Genomic DNA, 19083 nt, shown 5'->3' on the forward strand with positions numbered 1-19083 from the left:
CTCTGCTTAGTCTCTTCCTGCATTGGTGATTGTCTGCTGGGCTGGTGACCTTCTGTCATTGTTGCCCTATACTAAACATAGCATGTTTCAGACCTTACAAAAACAACCCTTGATTATCTTAACACCGTCCGAATTTCATTACACAGCCTTGGTTCAAATGCCAAACCATAGTTTGACTATCAGAAGATATATGCTTGTGCATTCCTTCCACCATTCACACACACTCATTCTCTCTACTTCCTGACTCATGTTAGCCATAGCTTGCCATGACATCAGGTCTGGGGAACTACAGTTACAGCAAACCAGAACTGGGTACCCACTTATAATCATAATTTCCTGTTCCGCTTTGGCAGCAAACTGGTTTGCAGTATCCATATTTTTCCTGATTTGAACATCACAGCAAACTAATTACAATGAGCCAGCCAGTGGCAGGAAGGAATTGGAGCATGCAAGGGAAGGGAGCAAGCAAACACAAAGCACATTCTTGAGAGCCAAACCATAGTGTGGCTGTGATGACTGAACCAGGCCACACATAAATAATTAAGGTAAGAAAGATAGCAGGCAGATGAATGGATGGCTGACTAAGATTTGGCTCTCCCCTACACACACACCATCTACTGCCATGCAATTGTTGTTTTGTCCTGTGTTTTGTGATGTTCCCACCATTTCCTGTCTCACATTGTACCAATAAGAAGCATATTTCATGGTCTCCAATTTTTTTTATTAGATTAGGTAAAGAACTAAAAAGATGTTCCTAATTTAATCAGATGGCAGATTTTAAATTCTTTTTTAAGAAAAAAATCAAGTACTTCAGTTAAGTAATACCTTAGGAGGAAATGCTGTGAGAAAAGAGGGAATGGAATGCCTATTAGAACAACACGTGTGTATCATCTAGCTACAGTGTGTGCCTCCTGTTTCTGAACAATTATTTATATACAGATTTAGTAAATTAACTAAATCTTATACAATAAATTTTCTTTAATTGGGTGACCAGAGCTAAATTCTTGCCTTATGAAAAAGTGCAAATTAGAAAATGAAAGTACTTAGAGTTGATACCAAAGGAATATCGAAGGACTAGATCTCCATTCCCCTCTCCTCATTTGTCTGTGGAAGCCAATGTGTCAAGCTACAGTCATCTGGCAACATTTGCAAGAAGCTTTGACAAGCAGATACGCATGCAAACACATGGACCACAGAAGAATTCAAGTAGGGTATACAAGTGTGAGTGGGAAAGTAATACACTTATCAATGTGAGGCTCTTCTTAAGTATTCTTGCTTGCTATATCCTGTTGCATTGCCCTAAGTGGGTACAACTATTGCAAAGAACAAACACATGATGCTGCCCTCTCCCATGTTGGTAATTAATCACTTAATACTTTTTCACATTTTTTAAATTAGCAAGCTTAATTTGTTTAGCATGTCTTTCACCAGACAGAAAGAGATTTAAGATTAGTGCAATGTTACAGAACTTCTCTGCAAGAATTCTTGTGCGCAAGTGGATCTGTGGCCTTTGAACGCATAGACATGATTGGTTTCAGCCACAAACGTTGCCTGCCTGCAGTGCTACTAAGATCAGGCCTTTTATTAGATGGCATTATAAATGGCTTCATTCATGGATAAACTGACAAAGCATAATATTCTCTTCAGTTTTTTCCTTTTGGAGCTCAATACTGTTGCTCTAAGCAACACTACAAAAGCATCATTCTGAGCCCAGCTTTGTTGGGTCAACAGAGTAAAAACTCTACCGAATCACACTGTCTGATGTTAACTAAGCATAGCAGCTCAGATCATACCGCCTAAGATCAGTTTTCAATTCCATTCCTGATCCTACTTATGTTGTAATCAGTGAAATATACTTAAGAATACTATTGGTTCTTAGATTCCAAACTATCTCCTTTGAAATTTGTGGCACTAATGTTTTATTGCCTATCCTAAGAATGCTATCCTTGGTTTTGTGGGGGTTAGGGGGGCTATTTCTCTAGAAAGTCATCTTAACAAAGCACTAGTTCTGCTGTCTGGAAATTATAATTTTTACATTTTTCTTTTGAAATTGAACTTAGTTTCTTTCATCTCTAGGAAAAGACACATTAAGGATTCGGTAAACAGAATTGCAATTCAGTCATTGCTGTACTTGAAGCCTTTGCCTGCCTCGCTGCTTCCCTCTGAAGTAATCTTTTTTATTACTATTACTTGATAAAATAGAATTCATCGCCCCCTGCCACCTCACATGCACACACCCCACCAGGCTTTGAAAGTTCATTTTCATTTCAAAGTATGCATGCTGCTTGCACACGTTCAACAAAAGAATTGCTACATCTCTGCTAGGATTTTCTCCAGAATGACAACTGTCTTCCATTTCCTATCTTGAACAAATGTATGAATTCTTCTTCATGGTTTATGTGCATCACTCATATGGGCTCTGCACAGATGACCACTCAAAGAACCACAGTTACAGGTAAGTAACCTGTCCTTACCCCCAGCAACTCTTCTAGTTCCTTGCATAAGTATTCACTCTGCCCTTGACTTTTCCACATGTTGGTGTGTTACAACCTGGAATTTGAAATGGAGTTAATTGACATTTTTACCATTTGATTTACACAAAACACTTATACTAAACACTTTGAAGGGGCAAAATATTTTTTACGTTAGCATAAAAATTAAGTTAAAAAAAAAAAAAGCAAACTGACATTTGATGGTTGCTTAAGTGTTCACCCCCTGTGCTGTCAGGGAAAAACTGAAGAGAATATTATGCTTTTGTCAGATTATCTGTGAAAGAAGCCACTTTTAATAAGCTCTGGTGCAACCAACTGCCTTCAGAAGTCACATAATTAGTTGGAACCCACCTGTGTGCAATTCAACTGTCACCTGATCTCAGATAAAATATACCTGGAAGGCCTCAGAGTTTGTTGGAGAACACAGCTAAACAAACAGCATCATGAAGGCCAAGAAGCTATAAAAAAAACTCCAGGGTAACATTCTGGAGGAGTACCAATTGGGGTAGGGTTATAAAAATATATATCCCACATTATGAGAATGCCCTGGAGCACTGTTAAATCCATTATTACAAAATGGAAAGAATATGGCACAGCAAACAAGTAGCGGGGGGGGGGGGGGGGGGGCGGCTCAGTATGGATTTTGAAATCTCCCAGGATGTCTAGCTGACATCACCACCGTGACCCGCCTACCCTCTGCTAGGTCAGGCAGAGAGAGGCTGTTGGGCAGCAGCCTGGGCAGTTCACCAACAGGCACAATGCCGAAATCACTTCTCCCATGATCAGTGTCAGACTCTAGGCCAATGTCAATTTCCAATTTTTTTTGGCTGCTGTTGCTAAATTTGCAGTGGATGTAAACACACACTGCCATTGAAATTTCAGTACCAAACCATCAGTTGTATTGTCACTGCTGCTGAACTTGGTGGTGGTTGCAGGAGTGCACTGAAGGGGGGAGTCCAGAGGGTCTAAAGGACCCCGTGAATTTGCCCACTTCTGCGCTAGACATTCAGTCATCATTCCTTGAGGTATTGAACTATGCGGCTGTGCAGTAAATTGAGCTGGAGTCAATTCTCAGAATCCTTTTTGGATGTCGTGTAACAAATTTCAAGCAAACCTCATTGTGCTTATTTTCTTTTGTGATGATTTATTGCCCAATATCTAGCCATATTTTCTGTAAGCTGATAATGCATGAATATTATGAATTCTCTTGTACTGCTAAGTATTGTTAATGCGTTGGTTGGAAACTGGCATAATTAAATGACACAGAATGCCCAGAAGTTCCCTATATAATTTAAAACAATGTTAGAAGCTAATAAGCCATTTGCCTGGATTAACCATGTAATTGGCCCAGTTATTCACTGAATGACTCCAGGAGAGAGAGAGAGAGATGTTGACACTGTATAAACATATTTCTGCCATTATTCAGGGGTAGGAGAGCTTGCAGAAATAGGATTGAAATAGCCCCCGTGGTTGTTCAGTTTCACAAAATATGAAAGTTTGAACTCCTGCTGAGTTACATTCCAAGTGCTTTAGGTCAGGGATGGAGAATAGATGCATAGCTAGAAGGGTTAGTGCAGTTCTGGGCTGCATTAGAAGTGCTGTATCAAAAACACATGAAGTCCTTCTTCCTCTCTACTTGGCACTAGTGAGGTGACACCTGGAGAATGGTGTACAATTCTGGGCATCACATTTCGAGAAGGACATTGACAGGTTAGAACAGGTTTAGAGGAGGGCAACAAAGATGATAAAGGGACTTGAGCAAATGCTCTGAGGACAGGCTGAAGGAACTTGGGCTGTGCTGTCTCAAGAAAAGAAGATTGAGGGGAGACATGTTAGCAGTCTTTAGGTACATAAAAGGGTGTTACAGGGAAGGTGGCCAAGAATTATTTTCCATTGCCACCGAAATTAGGATCTGAAATAATGGGTATAAGTTACAGCTACCTATATTTCAATTAAATATAAGGAAAAACGTCCTGAGGGTAAGAACTCTACAACAGTAGAACAGTCTGCCTATGGAGGTTGTGGGTTCTCCATCTCTGGAGATTTTAAAGAAGAGCCTGTACAGTCACTATTAATGGATAGTTTAACTGGTTTTGATGCACATTGCAGAGGGTTGGACTAGATGACCCGTGTGGTCCCTTCCAACTCTGCAGTTCTATGATTCTATGAATAGCAAGTCTTTAGCCAGTCTGCGTTTGGTACCTTGAAAATCCTCTTTGCCTCTCCCTCTTGATACTAGCTGCATTTTCAAATGAATGCAGGCAAGGTCTATTTTAATGGAGTTTCCTTAAGGGAAGAATGTGAACTTGCTCACACTAACCAGAGCCAGAAGTTATGAAATGTGCCCATAACAACTTTCAAGTGGTTTTACAACCAGTTCACTCTTACACAAGAAACTGGTGCTACAGGTGAGGTGTGTACCAGCTTATATGTTTGCAAGGAACAAAAACTTCTACTACATTCCATCATCTCTTTGTTGAATCAATGTCTTATGCGTGCATATGGACAGTGTGGGTGGTCATGTTCAGTTGGAGTGTGTGCATACTTATTTTCCCCACTGTGCATCCCACTGCTCCATGTGAAATTAGCAATCTCGCCCCCAGCCAGACAAGCCTCTTCAGGTGCAGCTGTGAAATATATTGTAACGTACATGGTTCTTAGGATAGGGTGCAAATGAAACTAACAACTTTTAAAGTAACTTTATTTTTCAAAAAGCAATTGTCTCAATAACAGATACAGCTGGTTTAAATGCACAGCAAATGGCTTTATATGCTGAAAAGGGTCTCTGTTCAATAGGATATTTGTTCCAAACTCTCATAATCAGAAAACCAATATGTCAGTTACACGGGATTCATCTTATCCTGTGTGTGTGGTTATAACCAGTGCTTGAGCTAAACAAAACTGGAATTCCTTTTCCATAGTTCATAATGATAGGGGCCACAAGCTCAGAAAGATACTTCAGGTGTACTCAAGGGTTTGTGTACAATACTGGATTCCTTAGCTTTTGTCTTAGATTAGCAGGCTGCCTGCTACCCACCTAGATAACGTTACATCACAAACTGCTTTCAAAATTATCTTGAACGGCAAAAGTAGTTTGCTAATTATTTGTAGGTTGTTGGGAGAAACAAGTTCAAATTCCACTGAGCATGTGGAGTTTGTTGCATGTTGTTGTTGTTTTGGCAATATGGTGTAGGTCTAGCTCTTCCACTGTCTCCCTCTTTGTATTGGAGAAGGTTAGTTTTGATAAGATGACAAACTACAATTATTGATTTCCACTTGTGTGTTTGTTAAAGTTGGCAATAGCCGGGTTGCAAACTCATCCAAAGTTTATCCTTCCAACACTGGTATTAACCTTCCCAATTTGTGTCCCCTATTCTTTTTTGTGTGAATTTTGAATCCTTTACCATCAGTTGCAGAACACTAAGATTGTATCTTATAGCGAATGAAGAAGATGAGGCTGAACTATACTCGGTTATTTAAAAGTTACATTCCCGTATTTTAAGATGTCACTGGTTCAGGATTTAAAGTTCCAAAACTTGTAACAAAATGTAAAATTGTGAGTCTTGGTGGTTCAGTTTCACTTAGCTGAAAACCCAAGAGAGCCCTGGGGAAAATAGATTCTTGCTCACATGTCTTACTTAGCTAAGCTGTTTGGGTTTCATTATCTGTATAATGCTGTGATACATCCCTTGTGTTTTTACTGTGGGCCTATATCAGCAAGTTTCTCAACATATACTATACCACACTTTTTAAATGACTGACCATACCAAACCATCTTCCTCTTGCTATCACAATGCTTGTATATTGATGGCATTAGAGAATTCATATCATGCAAAATTAGCAACATGTTAAGTTGATCTGATTTAGGCCATGTAAAATTAAGCCTCGTTGCAAGGACACACGCCTGTTGTCTGTATTCCCCTTAGTGCATACAAGTCTATGAGAAATTAGCATTGTATATGTGCATTAAAGACAGCAGCCACCTTAGGAGATGCTCACTGTAAACAAGCAGCAGTGGGGAAATGGTTATAAATCAAATTGCTCGCTGTTGAAAGCACAAATACTGAGCTCAATATAAGAATGTGCTATTGCATTTAATACATGCTAATTGTCTGCTTAGACATACCCCTAACTATGTCTGTCCATTGTAATACTTTAGTGTCTGGTTCCCACTAAAATGAGACCAGAGTGTAAACAAGCTCTAATTGGGAAGCTTTATATTAAAATGGCACCTTTAATGTAATAAAAACCACAGCAAACTTTTTTAAAAAACACAGTTCTAACAAAAGTGCTTAAATACTAATAGCCCCAAAGTCCTTCACATTTTTACAATGCAATTAATAATAGAGATTAAAAGGATTTTTTTTTTAAAAAAAAGGATAGCCTATGGTTATCTAGCCTGCTGGCATATATTTGAGTATTATCATATTTGGTTTAGCCTGCTCTTCTTTAATCCAAATCCTTGGTCGTTTCGCATAACCCTTCTATTACTTCAAACCACAGAACCCCTGAATCCAATCCTTTTATTTTTGGTTAAGTTTCTACTGAAGACTTCTCATTCTAATCCTCATCTGGAGAAATGGAGCTCGGTGTGTCCTGGATAGTAATTTAAACTTCAGGAGTTATGCTGATATAAAATCCTCAGGCTTAGATGAAGGTTATACCCAGTTCCAATCCATATGTGGTAACAACAAACAAATGAGTGATTAGTTCAGTATGTACTACTGGAAGCCACCCAAATCCTAGACATAAGATAACATGCTAAGAAAATCATTCTTTCCCAAAATATCAAGTATTAGTGGCAGGTAGGTGGTCACTTGCTGGAAGTCACTGGAAATTGGGGCTTTATCTCTACTGGGATCAAAAAGCAACCATAAACATTTGAGGAAGCCTCTGCCCGACTTTATGTTCTTAGATTAAACTCCTATGCTTCTCCTTTTCCTTCGGCCAACGTATACTTGTTCACCTAAGAGAGAGGAGATGAAGAAAGGATTATTTTATAAGGAAATAGCAGTTGTCCAGGTGCTAACTGTTGATGGGCAACTTCAAGGATGCTGCATCCCCCCTCCCCCAACCCAACCCTTTCTTATGGTTCTTTAGGTTTGGACTGGGCAGCCCATCCAATAAAGGATGTCCCAACTCTTGTTCTGTTCCAAGAAATGAAATTGAGGATCTTCTCCTTTCAGGTAGGGATACACAACTTTGCTCTGGTCACTTAGTATGGTGTTATGGGCCTCTGAAGGAGAAGGGGGCAATGGCATCCACAAGGGTGATAGTACAGAAGTCATGTACATTGGAACCATGGTGAAAGCCAACTCCTTGTGCTTTGGCCTGCACTACGCTTACCCACCCTGGAGCTTGTAAAAGCCAAACAGGAGTCCACTCTAATTTGGAAAAGTTTTTAGATACCTTTCTCGCCCTTTTCACCTCTTGGTCCTCTTGGGCCTTGGCGGCCTGGTGGGCCCATTGGTCCAATATCACCTGGAAAAGTGAAGAGAATTTTGATTTTACTAAAGCGACCTGAAAATGTTCAAGCACAAAGCAGTCCCACATTTTAAAGAAACCATCTTCCCGCAAGCATGAAAAAGAACAGTTGGTGCCAATTTTCTTTCTTTAGCTCCCACGTGTGCAGGTGTGAGGGGGCATTAAGGGGGAAGTAGCTTGGTGCAAACATTTAACCCCTCCTTCTCCTTACACACTTATACTGAAACAACAACAACAAAAAGTTAGGATCAGCTACGCATTTCATGTAGCATGTAGTTTAGCCCTGAGACACCAAGAGGGAAGCTATTGGCATACTCGGGAGTACAAAAAACCTCACACTTTTTAACACCCCACCACAAAAACATTCCAATGTACCCATGGAATATTGAGTGTCAGCTGAAAAAGAAAAACAGAAAATGGTCAAGGGGCAAATGGAATGGAGTATCCTGAAGGAGCACATGGCTGACAGGCTGGCACCATGAACAGGAGCACTGCTGTTAGGAGGTGAGGATACATTGCAACAATTTGAGTTTCCTTTTAGTATGGTCGAGTGGAAAAGCATACTACTTAAGTGGAGGTGGGAAGTCCTCAATCACTCTCTCCTGGGCTGCTTCCAAACAGTCAGCTTCTAGAGCAACCAATCAAAAGGCGCTATGTAGCTATTCCATCTTTACCTCCTTAGTAGCTTGTTTGCGGAAAGAAAAACAACATGGAAGAGGCAGTGGAAAAACACTGCAGGGTTTCCACTGGAAGACTGTCTTCTACCCACCCCTGCCAGTGATTGCACAATAAAAGCACTTCTGGAAACATCCCTGGATTCTCAAAGTTTGACATGTGCAGCATCCAAATTCTTACCTTTGGGTCCTGGGAATCCCATCTCTCCTTTCTGTCCAGGTGGTCCTGGAATAGTTCCATAAGCTGTAGAAAATAATCAAATTACAGCATGTCTGGACTTGCAATTATAAGAAGTATTGTGGCCACAAACTTAAGTGTCCCAAAGGCGGACCAATGTCCTTCATGATGGGTGCTGTGCTTCTCGCTCTTTCAGCAAGGGTCCAATTCTGCCAAATCAAGGCAAGCCATTCAAAGGATGAAAAGATATGTAATGTACTGTGCCATCCTCTTCTAATGGGCCAGAAATCCAATTTGCCACAAGGCTTCAGTGGTGCAGCTAGGGCTGGACCTTGGAGCCAAAGTCCAGGACCCCACAGCCCACTACCACCCCCCAAATGAACACCCAGAAAGTGGCAGGTACAGAAGCAAACTACATTTTATTCTTGTAGTCATAATGGTGCTCCGATTTAATTATTATTATTATTATTTATTTATTTATTTATTTATTTATTTATTTATTTATTTATATAGCACCATCAATGTACATGGTGCTGTACAGATAACACAGTAAATAGCAAGACCCTGCCGCATAGGCTTACAATCTAATAAAGTTGTAGTAAACAATAAAGAGGGAAGGAGAATGCAAACAGGCACAGGGAAGTGTAACCAGGCACCGGGTAGGGTGAAGCTAACAGTATAGAGTTAGAACATACTCAATATTTAAAAGCTATAGGGAAAAGAAAAGTTTTTAGCTGAGTTTTAAAAGCTGTGATTGAGTTGGTAGTTCTCAAGTGTTCTGGAAGAGCGTTCCAGGCGTAAGGGGCAGCAGAAGAAAAAGGACGAAGCCGAGTAAGGGAAGTGGAGGTCCTGGGGCAGGCGAGAAGCATGGCATCAGAGGAGCGGAGAGCACGAGCGGGGCAATAGTGTGAGATGAGAGAGGAGAGATAGGCAGGAGCTAGACCGTGAAGAGCTTTGAAGGTCAGCAGGAGAAGTTTATATTGGATTCTGGAGTGAATTGGAAGCCAATGAAGAGATTTCAGAAGTGGAGTGACATGGTCAGAGCGGCGGGCCAAGAAGATGATCTTAGCGGCAGAGTGGTGGACAGAGACCAGCGGACTGGTGTGAGATGAAGGAAGGCCAGAGAGAAGAAGGTTGCAGTAGTCCAACCGAGAGATAACCAGTGCGTGAACGAGAGTTTAAAATGCAAAACTGCACATGGTTATTATTTTTTAAAAAAACAACGAACAGGACTGGTAGTTTTGTTGTTCTAACATATCAGGAATGCAGACATAGTTTTAAAGCATGGAACGAAGGGGCATGGCATGGCAGAGAAGAAAGAGAAATGCTAGTTGTGTGCTGCACAACAAGTTATACACATGACCATAAGACCATTGAGTCCAGGGTCTAAAATTACCCAGCTGCACCACTCCAAGGCCTTGTTCCACTATTAAGAACATATCAAGCCATGCTGTATCAGACCAAGGGTCCAACTAGTCCAGCATTCTGTTCACATAGTGGCCAACTGTGTGAACAGTTGGCCACTGTGTGACCAGGAACCCACAAGCAGGACATGATGCAACAGCACCCTCCCACCCATGTTCCCCAGCAACTGGTGTATCTAGGCTTACTACCTCTGATACTGGAGGTAGCACATAGCTGTCAGGACTAGTAGCCATTGATAGCCTTCTCCAGGAATTTATCCAAACCCCTTTAAAACCATCCAAATTGGTGGCCATCACTACAACTTGTGGTAGGGCATTCCACAGTTTAACTATGTGCTGTATGTGGTCATCCCATGGAGCTTCCAATCAGCTCCATGGGATGACCACAGGTCCTAGTATTATGGGAGAGGGACTACGCCCTACCCAATATAGAAAAGGGTATGCAGCACGCTAAAGTCAACGGCAGCCAGGATCTATTACTTACTTCTGAAGAAATCCATGAGGTCTGCAGTGATATTGCCATAGGATGCAAACACCCTGCTGATGCCTGGGATGCCAGGAGGCCCTGGAGGTCCAGGTAGTCCTTGCACAGCGTAAGTCATCATGTCCTGGAGGAGCCCTCGGCCTGGGGAGTTTAAACACAGGTTCGGAATGGAACACACACAAAAAGAAGAGGTGGACATTCCCCACCGCCACTTCCAAACTACGAGATTTGGGGGTGTTGGTGTTTTTGAAGCGAGCCCACTGAATGCACAAATTATGTCAGATTGTGCTGCCACATAAACTTTGCATTAATAACCCTCGTTCCAAGAATCTAGTATCCTGCTCTTGGGTTTGTCCCCAGAAAGGTAGACAACCCATGCCAATGGCACGTTTTGTATGCCGGCACCTCTGCGTTCATTTCAAAAAAGCTTGCCAAGGAATGTTACCTTAGAATTGGCCCTGGGATCTACACTGCATACATGAAGCTCTCCCAGAAGTTACGTGGTGCTCTGCCAGTAATGCTAAAACACGAAAAGGAGCGGAACACTCCTCCGTGCCCCTTTGGAGATGGCCTTATATCCCACACCGTACGTAGTTTGGGCAGGGTCCAGCTCTAAAAGTCTCATCCCATGATTGTTGCACCCTGTCCCCCTTTTCCAGCAGCAAGTACTGAATTCTACTGAGGTCCAAAATCTGCTTCTTGTTTGGCATACAATGGCCAGGAAATTAAATCCAACTGTTGGAACACAAGCACTTAAGAGCCGTGGGTCCTGGTTTTAATTTCCAGTGGCACTTCATGAAGTTTTCACCGTTGCATGTTCCCCAGTCCCGGGAGATCATTTTCACAGAGTGAGACTATTATAGGGGCTCTTCAAACAATCACCTGGTGTGCGATGGCTGCTTAAAAAGCCTATGCATGCAAGCCCCTGGTACATGGCTGTCCAGTCCTATGCATCTGCCATGCCATGAAAATTATGTTCGCAAATGGTGAGTGTGTAGTGGAGACTGGTGGTTGTGAGCATACATGTCTAGTGGCTAAAGCCCAATATGCGCAAGATTTTTGAGTACTTTCCCACAATTTCCACCAACACCAGTGGCTGTGTGAATCACGCCTATGTAAATACGAAGCTTTCATTGCACTGTGTTTGTTTCATGCCATTGGGAAACACGGTTTCTTTCCTATGGTAATACACACCTCATCTAAATTAATTTGTGAGCTCCAAAGATTGTGCAGGTTAATTAAAAAGCAAGATCACACCACTACTGAGTCCACAAAATATGGTTTTAATGAAACAGCTAAGGTGGTTGTGGTGATTAAAAGAAAGAAAGAAAGAAAGAAAGAAATAGGGTTAGATCCAGATTCAGTGGAAGCAGACTTTCCTGCTCCCTCCTCCCCACGACACCTCCTGCAGCCTTCTGAAAATGCTACACAGAGGGTTGGGGGATGCTGCTGAAGAGGGCAGGGGCAATTGCTGAAAACTGGGCCGAGGCACCTTCCATGGACAGAGTCTTTCCATATGCAGAAGGCAGATCTTGGATTCTACCCAATAGTATTATAGCTGGTCTTCTATATCTGTTAATTTTGTTCTAACTACAGCTATCTGCTCAAAGTATTTTAGATAATATGGGATAACATGATAACATATACTTACTCTGCATGTTTTCTGATACTCTGGCTGCCAACTCATTGTAATCCAGTGACCCAGCAAATGAACTACTATAGGATCCTCCTGCACCCACTCCAAGTGATCCACCTGCTCCACGTGATCCAGCATAAGATCCATCTGCTCCGAGTGATCCAGCATGAGATCCCCCTGCTCCATGTGATCCAGCATGAGATCCCCCTGCTCCATGTGATCCACCATAAGACCCATCTGCTCCAAGTGATCCACCATAAGACCCATCTGCTCCAAGTGATCCACCATAAGACCCATCTGCTCCGAGTGATCCAGCGTAAGATCCACCTGCTCCATGTGATCCACCATAAGACCCATCTGCTCCAAGCGATGCACCGTATTCTCCATTGCTTCCCAATGAACTGCTGTATGATCCTCCTGTGGCTAGTGATGCATCATAAGATAGGCCAGAGCTCCTGGACCCGCCATATGATCTTTCTGAATTTAGGGATCCTCTGTAAGATTCACTCATGAAGTTGCCATCTGTTCCTGGACCAGGTGGTCCTGGAGGCCCAGGAGGTCCTCTGATGAAGCTACGTACATCATCACCTACAAAACACAGTAGTAGGTATTAATGGAGCATTATAATGCTCCTGGTGGTTCCACATGGACCTATGACCTGACAGGAGTCAACCAGGAGAAAAGCCTTCAGTGTAGTGCCCCCCTTCTTATGGACATCCCTGCCATTGGAGGTTATGCAGGCGCCAACGTTGTATTGTTTTCGGCACCTCCTGAAAACATTATTGTTCCCAGAAGCTTTCCCGGAATGACCAGCCGTGGTTTAATCTGCACCTGATCTTTTAAAATGTAATTTTTCAATGATGGTTTTATTCTGTTTTTATTCTTTTACCTCATTTGTTCACCACTCCAAAATCCTCAGATAGGGAGCGGTATAAAAATATTGTAAATAAATAAATAAAGGTCTCTGGTGATAGATAGCTCTGTAGGGGTACAGAAGCTTGCAAAGGGTACAAGGGGAAACGGATACAGCTGAAGATCTGTAATAAAAATCCACAATAGCAGGAGAGGATCACAACTGGACACCTATCAACAATGGTTGATTATGCTGCATAGATCAAGACTCCTACTTGTGGATAATTGAGAAATGCTGTGCAAAGATCTGCAATGGCCATTGCAATTGGGTGATGTTCAGTTCAGTTCTCTGCCAACCTTGCTCCTGGAAGAAGGTGCCATAGAAAACTACATGTTGGATGCTCATCAATTTGGCCACAAAGAACACAAACAGCCTGAGACAGCAGGGAAGATTTATGGTGATTTGTACTTTGTACTAAGCACTCACCGTTTTTAGTAAGTATTGAGTTTATAAATGTGTGTGCGGTGGTAGTAGGGGACATACAAATAAATTAAACAAATAAGAATGAAGCAATTGATTAAACTCAATTGTTAACCACTTGGGTTAAACCAAGTGAGTTAAATCACAGGTTAGCTCAGAGTTCTCAGCACCGTTTGAAAAATAAGGAGGCCCCATGGCAACTGAAGTTTATTTTGCTTCTATTCTCTGGCTGTTTTGTCTTTCAGTGTATCACTTTGCCATTTAATGCTGGTTGTTTAATGATTTAGTGTAACCTCCTTTGAGTTTATTGAAAAAGTGGGATATAATTTGTTAATGAAGACATTCAGGGTCACACGCAGCATGGTCTCCATAGCAGAATCTGATTTTGGAGCTTTTTTTTTTTTTAAAGCAAAACAAGGCATTCTGGGACTGAAATAGAAGCTGAGATGGCCCAATGGTAACAAAGCATGAATCAAAGTCAAGGTTTCTTCCATATGGGAGACAAGTCAAAGGAAACCAGACAAAAAGAAATCTGATGGGTCTACTTTAAAACAAAACCATAATAAACACTTTCAGTTTCTCAACGGACTTTTCAGTCCAGGCTAACAGCTGTAGTATGTGTTTCTCAGCTGCTACAAAAGAACTATGAGATCAGCTCTAGGCATAGAGCCAGGATGAGGCCCACACTCGAAATTTCAAGATGATCAAGAGTGAGTTACAGCAAAAAGAGTTGCAGAAGGTTGTGTGTGTGTGTCTTACTGGTAAGGTACTGGATCAATTCACTCCTGAACTGGTCAGTCCAAATGCTATCACCATCGGAGAGAAGGCCGGTTCCTCCAAAGCCAGGTGGTCCTTGGGGGCCTGGAGGTCCTGGTGGTCCAGGGGGTCCAGAAAGTGATGAGTATCCCACACCTTGGAGGAAAAAGGAGAAAAAATGGTTTGGGTTAATATTCGAACATCTACCTAGGATGAGGCTTGTTTAGGAACAACAACCAAAGCCTTTTTGCTCTCACTGATGTCTGTTTACTATTCCCTCCCTCACCCCCCCTTGTGTTTTCCCAATTTTAACAGAACAACCCTAGCCATATTTACTCAGAAGTAAATCCAACTGTTCAGTGGGGCTTACTCCTAGTGAGTAGACTTGGGACTACAGTCTCAATTTTAAGTATTTAGAAGGAATCTCATCACACCAGTTTTGTCCGAATGTAACTTTTATAGACATCTGTCAAAGGGCCCCATTCTTTCTTAAAATAATTACATGGACATTTCAAGATAGTATTTGTACTTGCAAAATTTTGATTCAGTACTGAGAAGGGGCAGGGGGGCACTTTTCACCCTGTCAACATTAAATACTACTGATTGGATCCAAATTTATTCATATCTAAGAGTAGAGCCATTGACATCAATGGGACCTCAGTCATGACTAACTTAAGTCCCATTGATATCAATGCATCTACTCTAAGTATGACTAAATCAAGGATCAATCCTAGAAAGGTCAAAATTTAATTCTGACATTTTAGTTGAGCAAAACTACTAGGGGAAAAAAGAAGAGTTACACTGTTTTAAAATTAAGAATTTGAAGTGTCATCCTATAGAGTGACTGAATTTTTTCCAGCAACTGTAATTCCTACGTTGGCCAGTTCTAGTGCTTCTGGGGCTGCCCCAAGACAAAGGCACCAATGTGGCTATGATAGCAGTTTCTCCTATTTTTAATTATGGAGAACCACTGGCAGAATTTTGGACCAGCGGATTGGTCTGCTACGCCACTTTGTTACCAGCAACTTTTGCTGATGACTAAACCATTGAGGCCTGATGACTGTGAGAATCACTGGATTATTTAGCAGTTAATTGCATGTGGCTAAATTTCCTGACTCTGTCCTGGAAGGAAATGAAGCTTCCCCTGCCTTCCCCACCCCCATATCCTGCCAAAAGAAAGCCCAGAGTGCTATCAACTACCCAAGTATGGAATATGGCAAATGCTCTTACTTCGTAGGTATGCAGCGAATTCCTCTGCAGTGAGGGTGGAAAGAGAATTTCCTGGTGGGCCTGGGGGACCAGGTGGCCCAACTATGCCACTAAACTCTGAGGCTGAAAGAGCAAAGGCAGTGAATAAGCATCCCATACAGGATTCCCACCTCCCCCATATCCCCAATGCAAACAAGAAACCTCTGTCCTTGTCTTCTACTGCCAGGACAAAATTACCATCAGCTAAACCAGCCCCCAGCCCCCAACCTGGTGTGCTTCAGATGTTTTGGACTTCAAATTCCATCCGCCCTAGCCAGGAGATAAAGTCCAAAACATCTGAAGGATACCAGGTTGGGGAAGGCTGATCTATACAGGAAGCAGAAGGACTATTTAGAATAGCTCCATCAGATGAGCATTTTATTGCATGCTCGTTGCTGGGCACTCACGGATTTTCGTGGGTCCCTTTCATGACATCGTCTACCTCCTGACCCTTCTAGCCTTCTTCGTGCGACAAAACCCCCCCCCAGTAAATCCAACTTATTTTTAAAGACAGAAGTTGCTGCTATCTCCTGCTGTGTGCAGGAGAAGCAGTGGGATCAAAATGGCCCACTGATGTGCCATGTGCAGGTTGTTTACTTCCTCTTTCAAAAGAGGAAGTAATGAGGGACAAATGCGCTGGCAGAGAAGCGATGGTAAGCAAATGCAATCATCCCCTGTGTGATGTCGCTCTAAGAGAGTGAAGACAGGAAGAATGGAAGACTCTCATGTCTTAATAAAACTGGAGGACTATTCACTTGGCACTTGTGGGGTTGGATCTTTCCCACAGCAACCTCTACAGTCCTCCTGAAAATGCTACACTAAATAAAATGGAGAACTAGATGTTTGTCCTCCATTCCCAATCTTTATGCACTCCAGAGATGGACATAGAAGTGGAAAGTCCAAATTGGATGACAATGAACCATTAGCTATTGCCCAGTGTGATAAATCCTTAAGTACATATCCTACAGTGGTTTCCCAATATGCATCACCTCCCATGATGGGTTGAAAGGATTACAAGGCGTACCTTGGAGCAAAGCTATGACATCTCCATAAGTTGTTCCAGGCAAACCCGGAGGACCTGGAGGGCCAGGAAGCCCAATGCTAATTCCTGAGCCTAGAATATTAACAGATATTTAGAAATGAAAATGGGTAAAAATATTAGGAAATAAATTATTTTGTAGATTTGGATAGGAAACAAGGAAAAGAGTGTTATTTGCCACTCCACATTCACACTGACTAAGATCCCAGTCTGGGCAGAATGCTGACAATATGAATGGTTTAATTAACAGATGATCCTTGGGACAGGAGTAAGTAAGGAGTTAGGGTGCTTCCAGATGAGGTGTTGAATGTGCAATCGCCCTGCCTCATCACATGTCATCTTTCATTTGCAACCTTCCTGTATTTTCCCATTGCTTCTTCCATCTTTTCTTAATCACAGAAAATCCATTAAGGAGGAAAAGACAGAATAGCTCCACAATGCCTTTTGGTTGATAATGCTACAGTGTTCTCCATCTAGAAGCACCCTAAGGCTTTCTCCTTAACTTTGGCACTGGGGCGGATTTGAGTCTGGCCTTTCTTGCAGGAAAAATATCTTACATTCTTTGCTTTATGTTGAACCATAGATTGCTTGGCAACTGGGGGTGCTTAAATATACAGCTCATTCTAATTTTGGTAGCCTACAAAATTATTATATCATCAGAATTATTATACCTGTATGACATGGTTTGTTTGTTTTTTGCCTTGTTACTTCCAGCTTGATTATCAAGAGGTTCCAATCAATATTGCAATGTATGGCTTCTTTCTGAGAATATACCTTAATTAGCGTGCTGAAGTAGCAAATGCATAAAAAAAATGGCTTATTGAGAGCACCTCTGTAAAATAAGCCTTTATTTTGAAAGCTGCCCAATAATACAATAGCTATTTGCAAATAAATTTGATTTGTGCCCTTAAAATTACAGCGCCTCTCTGTCTAAATGACTGAAATCCTGATAGTGGATAGTGTAATAGCCCTTTAGTTTTCTCTGAGGATTTCTGTGAATAAGGACCCATCCACAATAAATGGACAATTTAGTGCAGATGGAAACGGATAATAGTATATTTTCACACACTACTACAGTATTTCATCCAGACATGACAGAGCTGACCCTTGTGGCAGAAAAACTCTTATGCCGCGAAATACTATGAATCACTGTGTGGGAAAACAAACATTTAGAGCTTGGCATATTGAATGCTGCAGCCAGGGGCATTAATTGATGAATTAAGCCTAATCGCCATGCAGAAGGAAATATTTTTTGGGGTGGAGGGGTGTTGCTGCATGAGGAAACGGGAGGGTTAAGCCTTCCCTCCTCAGTTGAAATCCTCTGTGAAAATTATTCCCTGCATGGCAATTAAGCTTAATTCATCACCCCTGGCTGCAGCAATGCAACTTCAAGTAGCATTGTGCTGATGTTAAATAAAAAGCTATTTTAATGTGGTTCTATTCTGTTTTTATTTTATTTTATATTGTACACTGTTCCAAAATTCTGAATGGGGAGCGCTATATAAATATTATAAATAAATAAATAAATGTTGGAAGCCAACACACAAGTCCATCAACAAAGTAACACAGGTCAGGAACACAGGTCTATATCATAGTCAGATACAATAGAATGGTATCACACAAAGCTATACAGCAGCAGGAAATGGGTTGAGAGTTGGTTACATGCACACAGTATTTGGTAGTAAACTTTCTAATGGGATTGCCGCTGACAGGTAGGTTAGAAAGGTCAATCTGCCTCTCAACATTTGCCATTGGAGAAATCACTTCATGCAACCTAATAGCTATGCATATATATATAGGGCTGCTTGTAAAAGAAGCCATTACTTGTCATATAGCTGATAACTCGTCTTGTCAATTCATCATAGTCCAGTGACAGAGATAAGCCATCTCCTCCCAGTCCAGGCAGCCCAGGGGGACCTGGGGGACCCTGGGGTCCAATGAGATATGAACGAATTTCTTCTCCTAAGGGTGGGGGGGGGGAAACAACAACACGCACAGCTTTAACTTTTCTGTTTTCTCCAAGAGCACAATCAGTTAATGAGTGGAACTAGCAGTATTTCTGACATGGAACTATACAGTTCTCATTTCTCACACACTTCTTCTAAAGCAATTTCAAAATGCTTTACCATTTTTTTTTTAGCTGCTAAGAATGTCATCCCTACTGATTCTAGCTTGCTGCATGTGCTGGCACCAAGTACAGTAATTTAGAGACCATCTTATTTGCATATAGCAGCTTTGCCCTGTCTCATTTATAGTAACAGGAGAGAACAAGCCACTTTGGAGAAGCAGGCCTACAGCCGTTAATTTTGCATACACAGGGAGGTGAGCATCAAAA

The 19083-nt window shown here is 41.7% G+C and overlaps 1 protein-coding gene across 1 annotated transcript in view; it reads right to left on the minus strand.

Moving 5' to 3' along the window:
• Window positions 1-6308: 6308 nt before the first annotated feature.
• The window catches only part of COL17A1 (collagen type XVII alpha 1 chain), an 81976-nt gene continuing 69201 nt past the window's right edge, over window positions 6309-19083 (minus strand). Inside the window, exons 49-57 of the mRNA XM_063132614.1 lie at window positions 18573-18710; window positions 16734-16823; window positions 15692-15793; window positions 14465-14617; window positions 12388-12960; window positions 10737-10877; window positions 8832-8894; window positions 7902-7973; window positions 6309-7458 (exon numbers count right to left, since the gene is read on the minus strand). Coding sequence (XP_062988684.1) covers window positions 7409-7458; window positions 7902-7973; window positions 8832-8894; window positions 10737-10877; window positions 12388-12960; window positions 14465-14617; window positions 15692-15793; window positions 16734-16823; window positions 18573-18710 — 1382 coding nt within the window. The 3' untranslated portion in view covers window positions 6309-7408. The remainder of the gene's footprint in view (window positions 7459-7901; window positions 7974-8831; window positions 8895-10736; window positions 10878-12387; window positions 12961-14464; window positions 14618-15691; window positions 15794-16733; window positions 16824-18572; window positions 18711-19083) is intronic.

The sequence above is a fragment of the Elgaria multicarinata genome, chromosome 8, assembly GCF_023053635.1.
Source record: "Elgaria multicarinata webbii isolate HBS135686 ecotype San Diego chromosome 8, rElgMul1.1.pri, whole genome shotgun sequence".
NCBI classification, from domain to species: Eukaryota; Metazoa; Chordata; class Lepidosauria; order Squamata; family Anguidae; genus Elgaria; species Elgaria multicarinata.